At 30.9% G+C, this 25,378-nt stretch overlaps 1 protein-coding gene and 1 long non-coding RNA gene across 4 annotated transcripts in view; one reads left to right on the top strand and one right to left on the bottom strand.

Annotated features, from left to right (window-relative positions):
* Osi24 (Protein) overlaps window positions 1–25,378 on the top strand; it is a 157,092-nt gene that overhangs the window by 112,609 nt on the left and 19,105 nt on the right. For all 3 annotated transcript variants that reach the window (XM_088224247.1, XM_088224248.1, XM_088224249.1), the window contains 2 exons: window positions 9,518–9,608; window positions 17,989–18,209. In XM_088224247.1, coding sequence (XP_088080373.1) covers window positions 9,518–9,608; window positions 17,989–18,209 — 312 coding nt within the window. The remainder of the gene's footprint in view (window positions 1–9,517; window positions 9,609–17,988; window positions 18,210–25,378) is intronic.
* The window catches only part of LOC148282959 (uncharacterized), a 159,871-nt gene that overhangs the window by 108,791 nt on the left and 25,702 nt on the right, over window positions 1–25,378 (bottom strand). The gene's annotated exons all lie outside the window — the stretch shown is intronic.

Here is a 25,378-nt window from a genome sequence, read left to right on the forward strand (position 1 = left end):
TCTCTGCACCACTGGGTAGGAAAAGACAAAACAATAAAAACGCATTTATGATAAATATTAACAGTGCCATAATCCAGGGAAAAAATCCCGGAATACGTTTGTATGAAGAAAAATCCGACTGCTATTCCATTTCTTGCGTTTTTTTTTTAAAGATATATTTGCGTTCTTATGATTGATGATTTTCTATGATTTCAGTTGTAAATAATTCACTATTAGAAAATAGGAATCAAAATGTAGTAGAGTGAGATTAGAACCACGGACCTTTGAACCGTGAATCTGAGACACTAGCCACGGGACCACAACTTGATTCATTATTGTTATTAATATTATTATGGATCTAAAACTCGCAAACAAGGTATGCTGTGGGCGTTACTATTGGCATATAGTGAAACCTTCATCCAATATTTTTTAAATATGCATGCTTAGAAAAAGCAGTACCTAAAGTTTATTATAAACAAAATATTATTATTTATATATTTACCTAATACGTGAACACAGATAGTCATGCCTAAATATGGGTTGAAATTTAGAAAAATTCCTTAACTCTAGACACAATTGAAAGTCTTTAAAGCATGTTAACTTTAATTTTTCTATCTAATGTTTAAGCATATTAACTTATTACATATTTTATTGTTTTGCATCCAACATGAAAAAACAGTCACTAAAAAAGCAAATTTGTATGACTATCGATACTGTCATTTACTTAGACATTCTTAATTTTAATTGATTGCCATGCATGATTTTCATACAAATTAATTTCATACAACTAAGTGAATGTTTATTTTTTGTACGACGCAAACTTAGTTTCAAAAAATTAAGTCTTAGATAAACATTGGAGCCAAACGGACCTCGCGCAGTGTTTCGTTTCATAAAAGCTAGAAGCCAAACATTCTTAAAGGGCTCAAAACCCACTTGTGCGATATACTTCATCCGGCCATGATGAAAAATTGTGTTTAATTGTAAATTGTTTTTTAAAAAAAATATATTAAATTAAAAATAAATTTAAATCAACCTAAAAGTACCGGTTAACATTTTTTTTTAATTGAATTTTTTTCATAACATTATTTTTAACTATACACTGCCACAAACAAAATAAAAAAAAACCGTGATTCAAGGTTTTTCGAGAAAAAAACGATAGAACATCAAATAAAAATTAGTTGATGTATATTGTACAATTTTTAAAAATACGTCACGTTGTGAAGTTGTTTTGAGAAAAACTCTCGCGACGCTGAAAAAAAAAATTAAAAAATCGGTACATATTTGACAGGAACACCTACTATGTTTCAACATAAAATATGAAAATAAACTACTTTTCAAAGTAATCTATTTTTTTTAAAACAAAAATAATCACTTTTTTTTTTTTTTTTTTTATACGCCTCCACTCACTTAATCTAAAAAAAAAACAACCTTGACTGTAGCGCGACAATTAGCGAATAAATGTTCTAAGGAATCGGAAATAAATATATTATGTGCTTTGGGATGTAATTATTAGTAAGCGCGTGAATTAGTCAGACCAATTAAGCATGCATTTGTCAAGCTTATTGTCCTGGAATACTTGAATTTATAGCATCTTCAGCGTGCGTTACGTCACTTAGGGTATTGTCGATTGGTGTTTATGAGCATCGTATAAAATACCTAACTCGCGTCTTCTCGCTAGCCTGTCGTCTCTCCTTAAGCTTCCATGATTTTTTAATGTTTAAGTTTTTTTTTAATTGAAAAAGATGGCGATTCATCAGTTTTTTGTTTGTTTTTGTTTGAATAAATCATAAGGAGATTCAATATTTGTGAGCGGAAAATTAATGAACAAAATGGCTACAAGCTCTTTCTCCTGATTGAAACACAACGTTGGTTCTCTTAATCTAATCAATTACTGTTCCCAAGGGTCAATTGTGGTATTATTACCAAGCCGGCCTTGCTACATAATGCATTTACTCATTTTCAGTTACAGGGCTGCAGAAAAGCGGTTAGTCCTTAGAGTAATAAAGCGCCACAGTTGTAGAGAGAGCATTTTGCTTTATTACATAGAAGCGTTGCAATCGTTTGGTTCAATTTTTAGTTTAGCAACAAACGTGTGTGATACAAAAAGTTTTATTGATTACTTTATTTAAAATTTTATAAAATTCATTAAATAATACGAAGTTTTATCAAGAACTCTTCAATTATTTTAAAAAATTAAGGTATTAGATATAAAATTGTTTTATATAAAGAAGTGTTTGCTTCAAATACATAAAGATAAAATAAATAGTAGTGTTTTTAGGTTACAAAACGTAAGTACGCAACCTAGAACAGGTAGTCATATCTTAATTCCTAAATTAAAAACAATAACAGGACATCATTAAACTTACAGAGCGAAACTTTTCTTTAATGAAACGAACAAAGAAGACAAAAAGTACAGTCAGGAATACAACTTATTTTAGAAAGAAGTAAAACGTTACATTTATAATTCTCATTTATGTAGAACTGTTTAAAAACTTATATTTGTTATCCTAAAAATATTAATAATTAAAAATAAAATAAATTAACAACTGCAAGACCTCACTCCCCATAATGTACACAAGAGTTTTTTTTTCTTTAACGTAATGTAAAACGTTAATGTAAATATATGTATTTAATTAATGTAAAAATTGTATTTTGTGGTAATATTGTATTCATATTTGTTATCTGAATAAAAAAATAAAATTTAAAAAAATATCATCAAAAAACATCGATATTATAAAAAAATAGCCTTTAAAAGCCATAAATTATAATCGGACTCATTATGATATATCCTTATTCCTCAACTTCCTTTCTAGTCCTTTTGATCATTCATTTATTAACGAGAAATTTGAAACAATTGTTATTCGTTCTGCTTAATAGCACTTCGATACTAAAAAAAAAAAAAATTAGGTTCTAGAAAATCGTAATGTCTTAGTCCTTATAAAGTTTGACATTTTATTTCTATTTAATGTTGAATAATAAGTAAAATAAGATCGATTCTTAATAATAATTGAGTAAAAGGGCCTAATGCCTCGAAGTAAAGTGCTTCAGAAGTAATTAAATTAAATTAGACTTATTTGATTTGAGTCTCATTGACATAAATATTTGAAATGACCGTCTTTTTATTGGGGCTTTGAATATTAAAATCACAGATAGTCTTTATTTGAAAAAATATTTACTTCGGTAAATAGTTCATAAAAAAAGAAATATTATGCTTAAGTTGGTGTTAAGTAAATAACAGCATTTATCGATACTATTCCTGGCCGATTACTTTTCTTTCCCATCCTTCCCTTGACCCATCCTTATGGTACCTACTAAACACCAAGATAGAAGAAACTCAAAATGAGAAGATTCAGATTTAGAACAAAAACAAAAGAAATATTTTTTTACTCCACATAAAATTGCATAAAAAGTGCTTGGAATCGTCGCGCGTCGTTGATAACTTTGTTACATTTTGAAGTTAATTTTATCATCCAGTTCTTGAAGTTGAAGAACATTCACATCATATTAAAAGTAAATACCCATTCCATGTTCCTATCCTTTCTTCAAATATTTTGAAACTGAATGAAATTCGTTTTTCATTTACAGTCCGCCTTTTCGTTAACAGTTGGTGTACAAATTAAGAATAGTATGTACTTTTGAGTACCGATAATAAAATGAGGATTCTTTTTAGTGGTGGGGGTCAGTGCTATACATACTCCGACGTCACTGAAGCCTGTAAAGATCTATTGTGATGAAAATTACGATGATTTTAATTATAGTTGGTGTGTGTCTGGGTGAACAAATAATACAGTCATATTTACGTAATATAACAAAAATCCTTGACGAGTGTTTTTGACTCGATGGCTGGTCTCAGGTAAAAACCATAAAAAAGAAATCCATTAAAAAAAATCCACCTCTTAGTGTCTTAGTGCCGTAGTTGGCATATTCACCAACCATACTTGAGGCTCTGGGTTCGATTCCTAAGAAGGTTCTTAACTCTTAACTGGCGTCATGGTCAAAAAACACGTAACTGGCGCCCGAGCCCCGTTGGACCCAGCCTTTTTTAAAAAATACATTTTGAAAATGTCTTACGGTCGATTTTAATTTAAATTATTGTTTATTATTAAATGTTTTATATTCTGTTAATCTGTAAATAAATCATTTTAAAATTACAAAAATATATACTTTAATCAGTCTAAAACGACAATATTGACAAAATGAAAAAACATTGTTTTGTAATTTGACCGAGGAAACGAAAATGGTGATGATGTAGGATAATTATCATCGAGTTCTTCGAAAAACCACTATTTTATTCTGTCTTTTTGGTCTGTAATACGAGCCTTGGTACACTTGGGCTGGCAATTTGCTTGTCTATGATGGATATAACACAAAACAAAAAGTGACGTAAATCGAGTCTTAGCCCCGCTGGACCCACTCGCCTGCTTAAAATGCCATTTTCACTGGCCCGATCGATATTTTCTCTCACTAGCACATTTGCACCTCGACCAAAGGAAGGTACATAGGAGGGGGAGGCACTTCAGCAAAAAACGAGAGATTAGTGGAATAAACAAAAATCAACATGTGTTCAAAAGGGCAAGGATGCCAGTTAAGAGTTAAAGGTAGTTTTACATTGAACTATTTTAAATCCTTTGACTTTTGACATTACTTTTGTTTGTTTGTTTTTTTTTTCAATTTAATAATGACTCAATAAATAAATTTGCTGTTTAAACTTATAATAATTTATTTTTACAGCGATTTTTTTTCATAGATTCAAATCTGAATGCTTTCGGTATAATTTTTAATTAAAAATTTGGTGCTTCTTTTGAAAAATACGAAACGATCGAAGATAGAATACGAAGGTGTCACAATTTACATTCTTCTTTTGCAGTTTTCCAAAAAGTTAATTTTTTGAGTTTGGTCGTTTTTGTCCTATAATTATAATTTTGTGCAATATGTTTAACAATCAATATCACCGTATTTTTTATTAACTTTATTGGGTAAACAAACAGTTTTTATAGAAATATTCACAATTTATTTGTATATTATTGTAGGACACATTTAAAAATTGTTTACCCTTAAGAAAATAATTTGAAATATATAAAATAAAAAATAAACTACAAAGAAAAAAAATAAATTATAATATCATATGAAAGTCAATGATGTGTGATAAAGTGAACATCCAAATATGTTATATGTAAATAAAGTACCGACGTAGGTTTTTAAGTAAAATTGTGATCATTTTTATTTTAAGACTTCCAAGTAATCAGATTTCGTCGTAACTGATATCGTCAGATAAGTTCAAAGTTAAAATACAACTCCACCAATGAGTATGTGTAGTGTTTTATAATAAAATTATATTTTATATTTGTAATAATTTACCAAGAATATGACCATATAGTACTTTTTATTTTCTCAAACTGAATGGTTTGGAAAGATATAAATAAATTGCCTTAGGGCAATATGCCGGCCCTTATAAATATGTATAGAAAATGTTTGTTTATTCAGTACCAAGCATTTTTAATTTATTGCCAAAAAAACTTAAATTTACTTTACGATGTAATAAAAGCAAAATAAGAGAGTGGCTTCTCGATCAAAAGTTTAAATTTAAATTTATATTAACTAGCTTATGTGTAAATATTTTTATTTTTAAAAAGAAAAAAATTATTAATTTCTATGTATATTATTGATCTTTTTGTCTGTTAATTACAATACCTGTTAATTCATATTTTTTTCAAATTGTAGGTAATATTCCATTGATAAGTTTTTATGTTGTAGTACCTTAACCACAAGCCACAGAATTGGCTTAGTGGGATTTTAGTTACTTGTAAAAAAATACATGTTTTAACATGCAGATTAATGTCAATATTTTTTCAAAATAAAAAAATAAATTCAATTATATGCTACAAGGCTTTCAATTATTTTTTTGTTTTTCTGACCCTATATTTGTGGTGATATACTCATGTGTCTGTGTAAACTTATTGCTCGTCCCATCTCAACACAGGACTTTTAGTCCCACGGAGTTTGGACTTACCTATATACTCGTATCTCAAATAATGTGCAATTAACTAAAGTATGTAAATAAATAAATATAAATAAAAAGAAAATAATCAATTAAAATAAAAAGAAAAATTGGTATGCTAAAAAAAGTTGAGTAAATGTACTTTTATTAATGAATACATCTGTTTGTTGTTTTTGTCTTTGAATCGAGAGACTGTTTAAACAATATAATTGTTTTGTGTACTAAACACTTTTAGTAAACGAAAATAGGGGTTGAGATTGAACTCAGTTTTTCCCTCTTGGAAATAGTTTTATTTCCAAAGAAAACACTAGTGTAAAGTCAATATGAATTCGTCTTTTTTCACCTTCTAAACTGTGCTTGAAGTCTATCTTTTTATTTTATTTATTTATTTATATATACGCCCAATGGGAAATTTTATTGACACATTTATACATAGAAAATTATTACGAAAAAGTAGGAAGACCAATGGTTTATAGTAGATTTTGTGGTAGTAGTAGCGGGAGAAAGGTGTTGGTATTTAAATTTGATTCAGTGATCGTTTAAAAGAAGACAACTTGTTATCAGAGAAATCAAAACTGGTATGTTTGTTGGCAGACGGTTACGTGGGCAATGACGACCAAGAAAGACGTGGCATGATCAGATAAACCAAAATCTTAAGTTTGGTCTTGTCAAAAGCAGACAGAACAGAAGGGAATGTATGACTAGATGTATGAATGTGGAAGAAGATAGGAATGTATACCAGGAAAGACACGTGTGGTGGTCTATTTTCTCTGCCTACGTGAATGGCGTGATGGTAGTAGTAGTAATAGTAGTTATTCATTAAATATCTTTCTTACGCATTCTTTGGAAAACATTCACGACGAAGTGCACAGGATTTTAGCTCTTATCGCTACAATACATACCACTTGATTTATCTTCCTGAATTATATATTCCCTTAGTTTAAATATGAGAGAGTTTTATAAATCCAGATTCTTTTAGATAAATCAATGGTTCAACCCCTCATTTATCTTAAGCCTCCCATTTCCTCGGCGTTACTGAGAGTGTCAGTCGTTTGATCTAAGGGTAAAAAAGGGTTAAACAGGCAACGTTGTCAGGTTGGTTGCTTTTTGAATCTGAATATATGTTTAATTATAATACTAAAATGTTCAATGTTACCCGAATATTTATTGAGTATTATTAAAATAACTTATTGTATATACCAGTCTGACGATGTCGGTCACGACGAAACCCGGTCACTGGTAAAAAAAATTTAAAAATAAAAGTGGAATAAAACTATATACGTATTTTTATTATTAAAATTTTTGTAAATACACAATCATAAAAATCTTTATTTACCGTAATATACAATGTCATACATATAAAAATAATAACGAAGGTATACATAGTTAAATGGCGGACTAATAAAACATGGCTTACAGCCTAATTAAAACTAAATAATAAAAAGTTAATGTGAAAAATAAAAATAAAATTATAAAACGAAATAAATAAATAAGTTTAGAAAACATTTGTACATCAGTGGGCATATTTTTTTCAAACAACCAATAAAATAAATCATCGTATTTTTACAATAAAGGTTGACCGCTTTTGATGGTTTTTCCTCATCATTAGGACATTAGCTCGAAACTAATCGAAGTATTATCAAAAATAAAGTGGTTTATACAAATCCGCATCGTGGTGTAGTGGCCAGCGCGTTTGCTTACTATGCAAGAGGCAAATATTTATTTAAAATAAGTTTTTACACTGGAATATTTTAATCACTGTGCTGGCACATGAAGCGTTACTGATCATATTACCTCCGTGTGAAAAAAACCAATCGAGAAACGCGGTGATTGGCGGACCAATGCAGTACCCTTTGCACCATTAGGTGCGGAGAGGGAATGATAATGATGATGATACAAATTTATCAAAAGTTGGCTGATTCTGTTGGTCTATACTTAAAGCCAGATATTTTGTTTTAGACGCGTTAACTGCATTAAGTTCTGTATTTTTATTTACAACTACTTCTCTAAATGTTCTAGCAGTTTAAAGGGTTAAATAATTTATTTACATTTTTTTTCATTCCAGTAGCGTAAATAAGAACATACACTTTTATTTTCATCTTCAATACGCTCATCGCGTATTAAGTTCTTTATTTTTGTTTAAAACTATTTCTCTAAATCTTCTTGCATTTTAAAGGGTTAAATAATTTCTTTACATTTTTTCACATTCCAGTGGAGTAAATAAGCACAAACACTTTTATTTTCATCTTCAACACGCTCATTGCGTGATAAATTGTGCATAAATAATTTAAAAAAACAGAATACGTTCTACGAGTTACTCTTTGGAAAGTAGTGTCTGAATTATTGTTGAGTTAAACAAAGTTTTTCGTTGGTAAATTACTTTATTTTTTAACGTTTTACTCTGATGAAAAAATATCATTATTAATTGCAAGTAATTTTAATAATCAGCTGTAATGAAATATTTGCCAAACGAAATATCTCTGAGATTAGTAATACTATTATGAGGTGCCGTTTTCGATATTGCCTGGGTCGATTTGAAATATTGGCTAAAAGAAAGATTCCACACTGCAATATTTTATTAACTGGCATTGTCATTGTCATTGCGTGATAAATTGTGCATAAATAATTTAAAAAACCAGAATACGTTCTACGAGTTACTCTTTGGAAAGTAGTGTCTGAATTATTGTTGAGTTAAACAAAGTTTTTCGTTGGTAAATTACTTTATTTTTTAACGTTTTACTCTGATGAAAAAATATCATTATTAATTGCAAGTAATTTTAATAATCAGCTGTAATGAAATATTTGCCAAACGAAATATCTCTGAGATTAGTAATACTATTATGAGGTGCCGTTTTCGATATTGCCTGGGTCGATTTGAAATATTGGCTAAAAGAAAGATTCCACACTGCAATATTTTATTAACTGGCACTTCAAGCGTAAAATTGATCACCTTACCTTCCAGATAACAAAATTAATCAAGATACATTTGCGTACAGGACAAATGCAGTGCTATTTGCATTACTGCGTGCGAATAGGAATGAGTATTATAAAAATTATGTTGTCTTTTTTTAAACACAATTAATTGTATTTTTTACCTTTATAACCCGCAAAACAACACAATGCGTTATAAACTGGATATATTTTTTACTTTAATTACTCGTGCAATAATTTCTAAAACTAAATTTTTGGATTTTTTATTATCCACCAAAAAATTTTTTTTTTAATAACACATTTATATTTTTAATTTTGTTTGTTATAACAAAATTTGTAATACTTTTTATTCCAATATGTATGTTTTTTTTAAACTTTATTTTTAGAATCTTTCTCATAATTTTTACTATACCTTTGTATTTTTTGTTACTAATGTAAAAAAAATCAATGTTTATGATTTATATTTTCACCTAATTTTTGTATTTTGGTCAATTATTACTTTTCGAAATATTCATTTTTATTTTTAGACTCATAACTGTAATAAAAAAAAATTAACCCCTTGGACGTTTAATTAAGGAAAATTATTAATGTTTTATTTTGTGATTTTAGATTTGGTCCAGGCGGCGCAAAAGTGACTTATGTACCAAGTCAATCAGACAACTACTATCGAAACGCATACAAAAAACAAGAAGATTATAAGGTATTTTTTTTATTATTTTTATCAGCCACTGTACATTCATTAGAGAATACGTACGCAATTATACCAACAAATTTATCGCGCCATTCCCACGTAGGCGTAGGCAGAGCTGAAATAATGCCACCTTTCTCTGTCTTAGTCTACAGACATCGCATTCTTTAAATACCTTTTCTTTGAGCATTTGGAAAATCTTTTAGATGGGGGTCAGTATCGACGGGACATTTGCAAATACCAAAAATATTGTTGATATATTGTTCTGTCTACGATAGAGTCGAAACAACCAAACTTCTTACCGAGGGCTTTTAAAGTTTGAATAAGGTACTATTCAATATAAAATTTAATTGTTTTTTCCGATATGCAAATTTCAGATTGTTTTCAGCCAGACATAAAACAATCATCGAAATTCCTTTCATTTATAATTTGTTCATTTTAATAGTTAATGTAACAAATAAATTAAGTGATTATTTTCAATTAAGTGCCTTTATATAAATATAAATAACATGTTTAATACATACGTGCACAACACACATCATAATTAACTATGGCTGGCTGTTTTCTGCAAAATAGACATCTTGGATTTTGTGGTCAGCAGAATTAAAAATCATTAAAACTGGTCAAATACATAATTAAATTCTTTTTCTTATTAAAAGAAATATGATTGTGTGCATTATTTATCATTCGTTAAAGTAAAAAAGAAAAACATTCCTACAGTTGTACAGATCTAATTAATCACCATTTTCACAAAAGTGCTATTACCTAAGTTTCACTTTTCTATGGCTGGCTGTTTTCTGCATAAGTACGATCAATCAATCATCGAGGTTTAAGTTCCATAATCATACTGGTCAAAAATTTATTTTTCTTGAACATGCAACCTCAATAAGCCATCCAGACTGCACGAGCAGAATGTAATATGAGTACATAAGATACTTTTTTTTTCAACAAGTTTTTAAACATTTTCCATTAAAGAAAACCTACGCTGGATTTTTGCAGACAATCAATAATAGTGTTATTGGGGTAAACATGTTGATGGTAAGCCTAAATAAGCTATCTGGATAGAATAAACGTAGTCTGATGTAAGAGAAAAATTGGTTCCATCTTAGTGTAACATTTCTTAAAACAGGCTTTTGACAATATATGAATCGACTGCAACATTAGGCATACTTATATTTTAGGCTTGCCGACTCTTCATATACTGAGCCTACTGTTTGTTTTGCCATTTTGTAATATTTATTTATTTTTTATTTATTTATTTATTCATACGTATACATACATATTACACAAAAATACAATAATAACGTATCCCAAACTCTATGAGACCAGGGGCTTTGTGTTGTATTGGGAAACAACATAATGGTAAGTGGAAGCACGTTCATGATTAAATAATGACAAAATTAAATATTATTACTCAAACACATAAATATTTCAAAGAGCATCTGGACAACACGCTAAATATTATATAAATCTATGCAATATCTTGCAGCAGTCTCCTGCAATGGTTTCTTTCCTTAGCCAAAATTCAGACTTGTACACTCCTCCTGAAAACGGCTTTCGTTTTGGAGAACTAACTTTGTTCATCCGGGACATTGAACACTCTTGTAGCCACAAAAGAGAAATTCATCTGAGCAAACTTTGTACGTATTTTTGGAATAAACTCATTCAAATTACAAAACCTCGTACGAGCATTCTGCTATGAGCCTCTTGTATCTTAATCTGAAATGTATGCATAAATAAATAAATATTTTTTTTTTCATTTTTATTATAATATTTATGCAAGAATTAGTTATTTGATTATTTTTTTATTAATTAATGATAAATAAAATAATATTTAAATAAAAAAATAAGACTTAAATTTTAACCCATTTAATTTTACCGATCTCAAAAAATGTGTAACTCAAAATGGGTGTTATTTTTATCTTACTTTTAAATAATTATGGTTACTACTCCCGAGTTCCTATGATTGATTGTTTTTCTTTGAAAAAAGGGTAAATTATTTCACAAAATTTAAGATAAATGAATAGGGTAAATTTGTGTTCACTCTGGCAAATTTGTTCCAATATTATTGTTTTTTCTGCCGCATCGTATTGATTCCTTAGAGCAGGCATTGCCTTCAAAGGAACCAATAGATACTTTCAAGTATTCTGCTTCAACACACTCCTCCGCTTGTTTGATTTACCCTTAGTGTTTAATTAAAATATGTGTTTGTAATTGTGCTTGTGTGATTTTTCTTATGTATAAATAAATAAGTAAGTGACCGTAAATAAGTATATCAACTAACAGTAGGCGCGGTTGCGGAACGTAATTGGGTGTGATTATTCAGGGCGCAACGGTTTCAGGGTTAAATAAACTTAACAGTGGAATTTTTAATTGGCTTTAGTATTGTTAATATATAATCATTATTTTTACGAACTTATAGCTGTAAAAAATTCAAATAAAATTCAATTTTATTTATCAGCCTATTCTTGGTATTTTACTGCGTACGTAAAATAAAAAGACACAACATTGTCAAGTTAAGACATAGCTGTAAATCAGTTTTCGTCTTTAGGAAGTCGGTACGCACTAACCATACTTCTTAACCTTTCATATACAGCCTTTTTTGCAGTACTAAGCTGATTTACAATACTTAAGCTTAAATAAGCAAAATATTTTATATTACTGTTCCACGTTTTACAGAATATTTTGTTAATAATTTATTAAGTTTTGCAAATCAATGTGGGCACTTTGTATTTATCCATTCATCCCTTAAGTGTAAAGTTAAGCAAAAATGTTTATTTTGATATTCAAGAGCTGTATACAAAATGTTTTTAATAATATTGGTTTTCGTAATAGCAACCAAAAATTATTCAATATATTTTCACTCGATTTAAACATCAAAGTCTCTTTGATAGCCTCAAATCTATAAATGTTTTCCTGTGAAAAATCCACGTTATAACCGATAATATGTTATTATTGTTTTGATATACTTGAATTTGATGATATGGATTAAAAAACTTATTCTTCAATAAAAAAAATAATTAATACGTTTTTATTGCTACTAAGGGAGAAAGTATTTTTGTGAAGGGAATATGCAAGTCTGGGCATTTACAGGGCTTATGACCCACGTTCGTGAATTTGCTTCAATGAGCTTAGTCAAGTATTCTCAATTTATAAAATTATTTTAACTTTGTTTAGTAATCATCGATGTGATAATTTCATACTATTTAAAAACAAGCGTTTTAATATTAACGTGTATTAGAGTAAATTATATTTAAAATATTTTGAGTTTGTCTTTTTTTTTTTCGAAAAGGACTGAATTCAACCTCTTTAGAAGTTATAAATCTTTCCCTCACTAAGCATCCAAAAATTACCCATGATCCAAACGGGGGGACCAAACGACCCCAGCGCCTTCTTGTATATATGGCAATCGTGCAATAATTTATTATTGTTTTCGCGTACATATATTTCAATTATTTGTGTATTTTATTCAAATTTGTTAGTTTACCGAATGCTTATGTACATAAAGTGAAGTTAACCAAATCCTTCAATGGGGGATTTGAATCCCCCCCTTTGGTTTGGCTAGGTTAATATAAATATATTACAACTGAGATGAAAAGCGCGTTCTTACTTTGAGATTATAACAGAGATCGACAACATCTTCGAGAAGATAATATATACATCGTCATCATCATTATTCCGTTTCCGCACCGAATGGTCATAGGACACTATGTTTGTTCACCAATCGCAGCATATTTTGATCATTATTTTGGTTCATGAAAGTAAAATGATTAGTCTTACGATTCAGGTACCAGTTCAGGAAGTAAAAAATATTCCATTGTGAAAACACCCTTTTAAATGAATATTTCATATCAACCACATCGAGAATCAAACCCGAGACCTCTTGCACGGTAGGCGAACGCGCTGAATATCACACCACGAGACTGACGATATGTAAGTCTCGGTATTTACAGAGCTTATTGTCTGTCATTGGCTCTTAAATACTCTTCATCTCTATTGTAATAAACTTATATTTATTACTTCTTAAAGGGTTGAATCCAGTCCTTGTCTACAAAAATTTAGGCAATCTCAAAATATTGTTGGTAATACCAACTAGTCTGAGGGAAAGTATATATTAAAATAAAAAATTATTTCAGGCGTTGCCCTATATGTAGGCGAAATAAGTAGATAAATCTCACACACATCAAAAAAGTTTTTGGTTATTTAACTTCACAAAAGTCAACAGATGGAAGAAGGAATACGTATGTTCAACAAAGCCATAATGGTAAATTTTACACAGTATGCAATATGATTATTTAAACCAGCCAATGACAGATCATAAGCTTTGGAAATGCCTAGACTTTTATGTTCCCTTCTCTTAGGTGTAGCTTATATGTTATAATCTCAAAGTAATATTTGTTATTAATTATTTTATTTTTCTTTTCTTTTCTTTTCATGGTTATGTCATACCATATATATGTGCTATAAACTATTTGATAATTAAAAAAGGAATGGCCAACGCTCAGACGCTGTAGTCTTTGTAGGCATTTTTTCCATTTCATGTTTGAGCTTAATTTTAAGATGTATTTTTATAAAGTGTATTTTTATAATTATATTTCTATGTAAATAATATATGTATGGGAAAATAAACAACCAAAAAAAAATATTTTTTTTAATAACGCGCTACGCTATAGAACTAACCATATAGAAATATATCAACTTAGGATTTTCAATCATAAAGTAAACTATGCAGCAAATTAATGTACCGTAGGTACTTCGGTTGCAAATTGCAAGCACAGCGACAAAACCGTATGTTACACGTTTGTTGATAAACCAAAAAATCGCAACGATATATTTCTCTTATGTATTTATTCAAATGATGAAGGATTATTTTTTATCATCTCCAAATTGAAATTTTTACATCGGATTGGTAAAGCAAAATTGATCCAAGTGTGCTGGATTGGAATACAAAAAAAAATATCCTGCCTATGCGAAGAATAATTATATGAAATAAAGTGATGCCAATAAACCTGTTTTACTGAATAAGAAAGAGCACGAGAAGAGCGAAAGACACTTATCACAAGGAAGAAAGGAACGCTGTCATGTGATCACTGTTTGTGTGGAATCAGTCGGTTATTGGCAGTGAGCGGGAGTGCACGCTAGTTATATGACCAGCGTAGTTATCTTGTGATAACAGGCCTTAATAATATCACAATTTTTCTAAATTACAGAAAAGGAATAACTTCTCAGTATATTTCCATATTTTTGTTTTCAAATATTTTAACTTCAGAATATTTTGTATGTTGCTTGAAGTAACACAATGTAACATCACCACCTGTAAATGAATTTAAAGGCACAGCCTTTTAATATTTAATAGCTATGATCGACAAGTGGATCGCGACCGACTGATTGGCTACCGCTGCTCTGTCCGATATCCATCGATATAAATTAAATTATGTTGTTTAGACCCTGTAAATGTTTATTGCTTTACCCTTTAGTACAAATTTAATCAGCAAAAGTAATAAACACATTTTGTCCTATGTAATAAAACAATAATTGTAAAACACAAATTGCACCGATAAATGTTTTAATTAAAACAATTTGATTTCTGTTTCCATTTTCATTTTCAAATCCTGTAAATAATGTTCTCATATCCGCCATTTCCGGCAAAAATCTTCCTATCATTTCGGAATTTCAACGATTAATTTTGTAGAGGAAGCCGGCTCAGAAACGCCTTTTATTATCTTAATTATTTTGTAATTGGCAATATAAATACATTATTCATACAAATCTCGAATACTTGATCATCTATATAATATTTGAGTTGAAGTAAAGAACTGTGATAAGAAAGTATAACTATAGGTTAAATCTTATATCTATATCTTTATCTTTTATCTTTAAAATGAACAATGTTGTCACATATTGGTTTTGAGCTTATGACCTAGGGAGAAAATCCAGCTAGTTTGCAAGGATTTTGACATACCCAAAACATTGCTGAATATTATTTACCATCGATCAGCTGTTTATTTAGTAAAAGTGTATAAAAGTTTATTGTTTTTTTCTGCCATTTCACAAGATCTTTTCATTCATAAACTCCCCCATTTTTCCCCGAAATATTTTAAATTAAAGATTCTTTTTACCCTTATCATTGAAAAACTTTCGCCCCCTATTTTCCCTTTGACGTTTGCAAATTTTCAGAAAATTTATGGGAAGGAAGTCGAGGTTTTTTCTATCGTGTAAAATAAATTAGAGTAAAAAATGTACTGGAAAATCTCTTTACTTTTCTTTACGGCCAATTTGCAATCATTTTGAAAATCCATTTTACTGGACATTTTGTATATTTTTTCTCAAATACAGGTGGAACGAAGAATACAGCTCTGAATGTTAATTATGGACACTTGTTTTCGAATCGATGGCGAACAGATAAAAATCTAGACGAAAAAAGTCCGTTTAGCAGTGTAATAGTTGGAACGTTTGCCTACCATGCTTGAGATTCTATGTTCAATTCCAAAGAGTTGAATAAAACATATTTTTCAATTGGTTTAACACTGCAATATTTCACTGTCCCCGGTCTGGCACCTAAAGCGAAAGAGTAATCGTCTTACCTTTTTTGACAGATTATCGAGAGACATGCTGTTTTTGCTTTCGATTTCATCTCAGATTTTATCCCAGTGCCCTATGCACCGTCACGTGTGGATAAGGGTTTTAAAAACAAAATTAAAGTTTTAATCGAGACGCATCAAATACCTGAAAAAAAACTCACCAAAACTCATAAAAGTTATATCGGTCTTTCAAAACAAAATAATTTATCGTGTATATTACTTATTTCTATAATTGTATTAATTACTGGTAATTTGAATAATGCAAAACAATATATCATTTTTTTAAAAAGATAATATATAAAATGCAATCATCTTTTTGATCTACTACATAAATATGTATACCGCCAGAGACACAATATTTTGATAACATTGATGTTTAAAGCTGTAAATTAATTACAGTTAGGGCTCAACTATGGTACAACTTCATTTGTCAGCATGCGTTGCACTCCGAGTATTAACACTAGTTGGTACATGATTACAACACCAGGTTTCCTAGTATGAAAGAGTTGTTCCTAGATATTGCAATAAATATGGCAAAAGGACACTACAATACAGTGTACTAAAAGATTGAACATGTTACCAAACAATATTTAAAATACTGATTTAGACCTTCAATTCTTAGTAACAAAAGTCTACGAGGTATGCAAGAAAAGCGATTTGCTTATGAATGTTGATAAATCGAAAGTTATGGTTTTTGAAAGGGATGAAAATATAACTAAATGTGAGATCAGCGTGAACGGAGATATCCTGAATCAGGTAGAAGAATTTGTGTACCTGGGAAGTATGTTTACTAGGGACGGAAAGGCCGATAAAGATATTGAAAGGAGGGTGAGTGCCGGGAACAGGGTGAACGGTGCACTAAAATCTACTTTGGCAAACAAATGTTTATCGCAGGAGGCTAAACTAGCAGTTCACAAGGGAGTTCTAGTTCCAACTCTAATGTATGGGAGCGAAGTATGGAATTGGAAAAATAATGATGAAAGTAGGTTGAATGCTGTCGAAATGCGATCCCTCAGGCGAATGTGTGGTAAAACGATGTATGATAGGTGCACAAATGTCGAGATCCGTGAAGTGTGTAAGGCTTAGACATGCATTATTGACAGAATCAAGAAAGGGGTGCTGCGTTGGTTTGGACATGTAGAGCGAATGGACAGCGAAAGAATGACTAAAAGGATCTACGGTGCAAATGTTGATGGATGCAGAAAACGAGGAAGACCGAGAAAGACATGGCACGATCAAGTCCATCAAATACTTGAAGATGGACATGTCAAAAGTAGGAATAATCGGCGTGCGCGCATAAGAAGATGTATGAATGTAGAGGAAGCGAGGTCTGTATGCCAAGATAGAGTGTTATGGCGTTCTATCCTCTCTGCCTACCCCTACGGGGAAACGGCGTGATGGTTTGTTGTTGTTGTTGTTGTTGATTTAAATAAAAAAAGGAGACGTTTGCTCAAATTATGGTTAATCGAAAAAAGTTTTTTGTATTAGTAATATTTGTTATTTTTTAATAATGTAATAAATATGGTATTATTTGTAATGTTTTTCAAGTAAAATTATTATTAAAGAATAATGGAAGCAATTTCTGCTAACAAGTTGTATGTATACAACTTAGCAGGACTTTAATTTAAGACTAATATATAAATATATATTTTTTTAATTACACAATTTGTATTGTTTCATGAAACGTGTGATTTACCTCAAAATCACATAGTTCATATAACTTAAATTTACATTGCAAATTTTTGGATGGGATTTTTGAATAAATATAAAATACAGCAATTAAAATGACAATTTGATGAATGATTTTTCAGGTCTTCCACAACATTCCAGCCTCCTCCCTTCTCCTGTCGAACTACGACCCGTTCTACAGTCCACTGCTTTCCAGACTTGACTCGGTGTTTCAGAGACTTGGACTCGGAGGATCTCAGGCTTCAGCCCCCGAAAGGTGCAGAGAGAAGCTGGTCTGCATGATGTATGCTTCACCAGCAAAATATGCACCATACAGCAATCTGGTATCCGCGCAACTAAGCAGGTTAGATCACATAAGTCGTTATTCTATGAATCTTAGACGTCAGCAAACTGTTTATTTTTTCCCTCTATAGAAAAAAACCACCTTGATGCTGCCGGTGGAGCATGTTTTATAGTCTTGCTAAACTAAATTGCTTCTGATATTAAATTTTGTAAAAACAAAATAAAGTTTATTACCTCGGGTAGCTCTTAAAGCCCGGAACTTGGGAAAAAAACAAACAATAAAAGTAATTCAAATAATTCAACCAGATAAAGAATGGGAAACATGAAACAACTTAGGAATGCAGTGCGTCTGAATTTAATAACTTAAAGTTTATTGATTTTATTTATTTTTGTATATTTTGACTGTAAATAGTTTTGTTTTATTGTAATATTGTAAGTGAGTAGATATTATCTTTAATGTAAAAAAAAAAAAACATTATTTAACAAATATATAGAGATTATTGAGATAGATTATATAACAAATATACCCTTATTTATGCGGGTGAGAATCATCTAATTGTTATATTTCACCAGGTTTCAGCTCTTTAACTTCACAAACATCAACAGATGAAAGAATTGAAGGAATATAGATGTTCAAATATAGGCAGAATGGTGAATTTTACACAGTGTGTAAAATGGCCACTTAAACCAGACATTGACAGGTCATAAGCCCAGTAGATGCCTGGACTTCTATATAACCTTCTCTCAAATGTTCTTCATCTCTGTTGTAATGTGTTAAAATATACATATATATAATAAATAATGTAGGAAAAGGTAGGGTTTCATAGGGTATTTACAGTTAAACGTCAATAAAACACTTTTTTTCTATAAGTTATCTGGTTCGAAGAACCAAAAAGTATGGAGAGACCGTGTGACCTTGCAGAGCATTGCGGTGAGAAGAGTAAAGGAGACGGGTTTGGATCCCAGCAGATAAGTTATAAGAATCGCCATCAATCCTGTTGATTTGACTGGAGGCTGGAGATGGCTCTGAGACACTTTTTGAACCACAACAGGCCAGGAGGCCTAATTACAGTGGTGAATTACATCACAGAGCACCCAGGCTTGAGAAAAATAACATTTTATTTTTTTGTGTTCTCACCGGGAATCAAACCCGGAACCTTCCGTGCGTGAGTCAAGCGTCTTGATCACTACACCACGGAGGCCGCCTAACTAACAACTGGGCGGATAAGTACACGGGTACAAGTGCGGAAAAGAATAATAGTGTTAAATGTAGGTTATATAAATATAAACTTATAATATTAGAAATCAAACACTGATTTGAGTCTACTGAACACTATATTTTATTTTTACAAATATAAAAATAAAAACTTCGTGACAATTGTTTCGCTTTATTAGGGCATTTACAAACGAATGTGAAGATTATATAGATTGAATGTCCTTATATAGTTATATAATTCAAGGTACTTAAGTAGAAAATAAAAATAATTTTATGAACTATAGCAAGTACATTAAGTACATAATTGAGGGAAAAACCAATGGTTTAGGGCGAGGCTAAGTGTTTAATAGGTAATGGGAAATTCAAGTATTTATATTTTAATTTTGGGAAAAATATAACACGGTAAGTATTTATTGACGTACAAGTATGTATTGTGAGATAATTAATGAAGCTTTATAGTTTTGTAAATTTAGATAATTGCTGTCGAAAAAATATAAATAATATAATTATACGATGCTGTTCATTTTAATTTCAAAACATTATTGAAATATTATGAGGAAATTTATATAAACATAAATGTATTATTATACAATATTCCTTGCCCTTAACCATTGGTTTTTCCCTCAATTGTGATTAATGTACTTGCTTTAGTTCATAAGATTATGTTTATTTTCTACTTAAGTACCTTGAATTAAATAACTATATAAGGACATTCAATCCATGTTATCTTCACATTCGTTTGGAAATGCCCTACTAAGGCGAAAAAATTGTCACGAAGTTTTTATTTTTATATTTGTAAAAATAAAATAAAGTTTTCAGTTGACTCAAATCAGTGTTTGATTTCTAATATTATAAGTTTAAATATGGAGTTCTACAAAATAAACACCAAATCAATCAATATATAAATAAACATAATATTATAAATAAATAATAATTTTAAGAAAAAGCTCTTTCCTTCTCTATACGTGTTAATATATAAATACTCCATTTTTTAGTTAATATGAGATACAGTTTTAAGGATACTGGTGCGTTCAACTGAATTATCATATAAGTAGGTATACCACTCCAAACACATCAATGCTCGCTATCAGTTTCTTAAAAGACGTCAGCCAGGTCATTTCAATGAGTAAATACCCTTTAAACCCAGTTTTATGGTATGGCCTCCTAGCCTTGACAACCTCGCTAAGATGTATAGCTAATGTAATGGGATATAATGCTTTCACAGACCTCCCTTACTCAACGAATGAAAGACCAATTACGAATAAGTCTTTTTAATTAAGCTTTTTGTTTACGAATTTCTGTTGTTAGCGTTATCCGTAGTTTATTGAACGATCTCAAGGAGTTCTCCAAGATTCGACATGGAACCGTCGTATGAGTCAAATTACACGAGGCTCTTCGATACCATTCTCACGCTGAAGGTGTCGATTGCTCACTTTTGTTTTTTGTACCGTGCGCAACGCGTCGATGTATTTTCGCTCCTTTGCAAAACTGGAGGAGTCAATAAAGCATCTGTCTGTAGTGCTATTGGCCACAAGGTTGTTAAAACGTAAGTCGAAATTGCGAGAACCTCAATTTTTGGGGCACAATCTAAAATTCATTTGTTTAAAAAGATATTTAAGGCTGACAGTTATGTAACATTACACTATATTACATAAGAGTAAAAAAAATCAATCATTTCAATCAATTATAACTATTCTATCTTCAGGGGTAGTTTGTATCGTATTTTTTAAATCTAAAATGTCCTTGATATATTTTTTTATGCTGCATTATTCTGACCACCTTTCCTTCTCGGTCTTTCTCACGTAGTTCCAGACCATATTGTGCGACATAAACATAACAAAAATGATTACCAAAATTCTCAATGTTTAGTGTCCAAACAATGAGCCAAGATGTGAACTTTGGTACCCCATCTTACCCCTTCGCTATGTTTGTTTAAGACATCTGTTGATTATAAAATATGATTTCTCTATCATACATTAAAATCCAAGAGTTAGAGCTTGTAAAGTGACCATCAGCTAGCCTCAATCACTGTATTTTTTCCTCAATGTCACAAGCTGAAAAATTAGGTTAAATAAGATGAAATTGGCAAAAAACACGTTAAGTATGGCCTCGCCTAGGAATGTTCACTAGGGTGGGCTGATAATTTTTTTTTCCGAATTTCGAAATGAAAGGGGTCTAAAAATTTGCCTTTTGGATTACTTGGAATACAAAAAATATCAGGAAAAAAATTTGATACTCTTTTTGGCTCTAGACCAGAGCTTGAAGTTTTTGAAAAAGTCGATTTTAGCGCTAAACCGGCTGTCATTTCGTATTTAAGTAAGAAAATCAGACCAATTAAATTTTATAATGTGCATTAAACCGTATTAAATAAGCATCCAAGGGCATGAGTTGCACTTTGTTTTGTAATAAATGGGTAGCATTGTTTAATGAGCCATTGTTTTCATCAATATTCACCGGGCGCTCGATGGAATCAGTTTCGCGGAGTGTAAACTGTTTGCGTTTCGGTAGTTTTAAAACGTGTTTGAATTTGTAATGTGATTAAATTATATCTTTACCAACAAAAAAATAATTTTATCAATATAGATAATCAACAAATGTTCAGCCAGTGATAATTTTTAAACCTCGGTTGAGTGCCAAAAGTAGTATGGAATATTTTTTTAAATAATTTTTACATTCAATGTGATCCAAAATGCAACTTTTTAAACCCCTTTCACTTTCACGTCTAATAAAGTAAATAACTTCATACATCATCGGCCCACTCTTATGTACACTCATCACCATTTTAATTACGTCACTGACATAAGATAATGAAATGGCGCGATACGCTTAGTGCTACTCGCCAGTTTTTCGATTTTATTGTGGGGTCCCATCTTGCCTCGCTATCCCATTATGCCTCACCTTCCCCTAAGTAATCGAAAGTTTGTACAACTTTAAAAAAAAACCGTTTGGTACAGTTCTGTGTGTGGAATAAAACCAGCTCGCTGGTGGAGTATTTCCAAATCGATGACTTCTCTCAGGCTGAGATCCGGAATAAGTCAATCGAGTGGATATAAGTCTGCGTTTGGTATTTATCCTACAATAGTACATTAAATTTAACATAACACTTACTTTGCTTGAGTGAATCTATGGAGTTAATAGTCCATGATTGATGACACACACGTGCTTAATTTTTTTTTCTAAAACATAGAGTCATGACTCCAAGAAGCAAGTCAGCGTTTTCTTTTGAATTCAATTAATTTAATTCAGTAAAACACAATATCGACGTACTGAAATACACTAACATCGCCCCTACTATAGAAATACAAAGAACAAAGGAACGTGGCCCATTAAAAGACCACAGGGTGCAGTCAACGCCCAGTTTAGTCAACCAGTCCAGTTCAATCAGTCAATCAGTTCCAACACGTAGTCCAAGTACAATGACTTCAACACCTCATCGCCGTCACACGACACGACACAATTTATTATTTATTCACCATGTAATAAATACGCATTTAACAGAAACCTCGTGTCTTCTGTCAATCTCTAACTTGGGTTAGAGCTTTACTAAGTCTCATAAACTTATTCCAAATTATGGCATTAATTGCTTTTTTTTCCATTTTGAATAACCTTTATTTGAGTCAAAACTTACTTTATGTTACATATTTCCGAGTAAGCACATACATTTGTAATGTAATGTTTTGTATTTATTTTTAGATAGTTGTATGAAGAAAATATGAATACAGAGTTAAACCTTAACTAATAAACAATATATAAACAAACATAATTACAAAAATAAAACATTATTATAAAATCCAGACGCTTTCTGATGACACTCTATCTACCTATATGGATGTTTGTTTTTAACAAAAACCATCGCCATCCAGCAAAACGATGCGATAGACCCATTATCCCTAATCTCTTTTGGAAACTCATTAAACATCTTAAGTCCTTTATGATACAGATTGTTTTTAGTTGCCAGGATTCTTGTTTTAGAAGGTCTAAATCCCTTACCTCACTCCAAAGGACAGCGATGAATTTAATTTTCATGCTGAACATTACTCAACATTTGTAAAATATGTGACCATTTGATAGAAGCTCAAAGATTTTTGACAAGTGAAACTAACCAACACACATAGTCACTTTTATTAGTAAATTTAAGATCCAAAGAATTGACTAACCTAACCTAACCAACACACATAGTCACTTTTATTAGTAAATTTAAGATCCAAAGAATTGACCAAGAATTCAATTTTACTTGTAGGTGATATCACCAGTGAAGAGTTAGTAAGAATTAGTAGTTAGTAAGTTCGGAGGTTAGTATACGTTTTGTATTTGACAGATACGGTTTTTTTTTATAAAAAGTTCCTTAATAAAATTTATTCTTTAGATTATAACGTAACACTTCTTAATTATTTGTTCTTTTTCATTAATTTTGTATTTCTGTGTTTATTTAACCTTCATAAATATAAAAAAATATATTATTGAAATTAAAAACCCCTAAAACATAATTAATAGTTATAAAATAAAATAAAATAAATAAAATACTACTTTCGTCAATAAACGAAAGAAAAATTATTATCTGCAAAATTTCATGACAAATTTTACAGGAAAAATTGACTAAGTTTTATTTTTTTTTTGATTTTTTGAAAAATCTGATCTTTGAGAAGCAATTGAACTCTAAAAATACATTGAAATGGCTCCCCTGAACATTATTGATTTTGTCACTTGGTCAATTTATCTCGTATGCCCACGATATATTCCCTTTTCTAAAAAGTTTTCCATATCTGTAAAATAAATATTAACAGTCCCCTAAGGAGTTGAATCCAGTTCTTGTGTACAAAAATTTGGACCAACTCAAAACATCGTTGATGACTCCAGTTGGTCCAAAATGAAGTATAAAAATTTAAAAACGTTTTTAGGCGTTGCCTACAATTTAAGTGAAATAATTAAATAAGACAAATCTCGAACACATAAATAATGGTTTCAAATATTATATTTTACATACATCAACAGATTGAATAATTTGAGGAAAATAGATGTTAAAATATAGGCAAAATGGTGAATGTTACACAGTGTGTAAAGTAGCCACTTAAACCAGCCAATGACAGTTCATAATCTCTGTAAATGTCTAGACTTCTTTAATCCTTTTTTTTTAAATGTTTTCCATTTCTGTTGTTATATGTAAAATACAATTTATCAAAATGTCCAAAAAACTCGTATTTTAAAGGAAAAATTAAAAAAAATATGGGTGAGAAATGAGTAAGTAAATGTCAATGCAAATTCGTTCGTTACGTTTCCTTCCGAGAAATATAATTCCTAATATTCACGTTAATTCTAATAAATAATTTATCTCTTCTTTATTCTTGCCTACTCAGCGGAAAAATTGATTCCTACGTAAAGAGATTTGGAGTAGTCAAAAGGACAATACAGTGGTGCCTCGCATAACGAACGCCTCGCACAGCGAACGCTGCACACAACGAACTTCCTTTTCGTTCATTTGACGATTCATACAACGAACTTCGCTTCACACAACGAACTTCGCTTCACACAACGAAGTCGCCCACTTCACACGATCACTGCCGATTTATTGCATCCTTCCGCGCAGGCAGTCGTTAGTCACTGAGCAGTACGCTTAACTTACGCACGTGTCGCAGCAATCGTTGAAGAGGATGTAGAGGAGCTTATTGAGGAACACAAAGAAGAGCTGACAACTGAAGAGCTCCAAACACTTCTGGCCCAACAACAGGACAATGCTCAAAGGGAAGCGTCATCTGATAACGAGGAGCAACAATCAAACAATCAACCAATTCCAACTGCTGACATCAAGAACATCCTGGTCAAATGGAAAGCAGTTCAGGAGTTTACCAATGCCCACTATCCGGATTCCGCTGAAGCAAACAGGATCAACGACCTGTACTCCGATACTCTTGTCCGTTATTTCCGGCAGATGTTGAAGAAAAGAGAGAAACAAACGACTTTGGACAGGTTTTTCACTGCACCATCGGCCAAAAAGCGGAAAATGGATGAAGATGTGC

The sequence above is a fragment of the Micrasema longulum genome, unplaced genomic scaffold (genome assembly GCF_059751315.1).
Source record: "Micrasema longulum isolate JH-2025_06_02 unplaced genomic scaffold, ASM5975131v1 h1tg000274l, whole genome shotgun sequence".
Taxonomy (NCBI): domain Eukaryota; kingdom Metazoa; phylum Arthropoda; class Insecta; order Trichoptera; family Brachycentridae; genus Micrasema; species Micrasema longulum.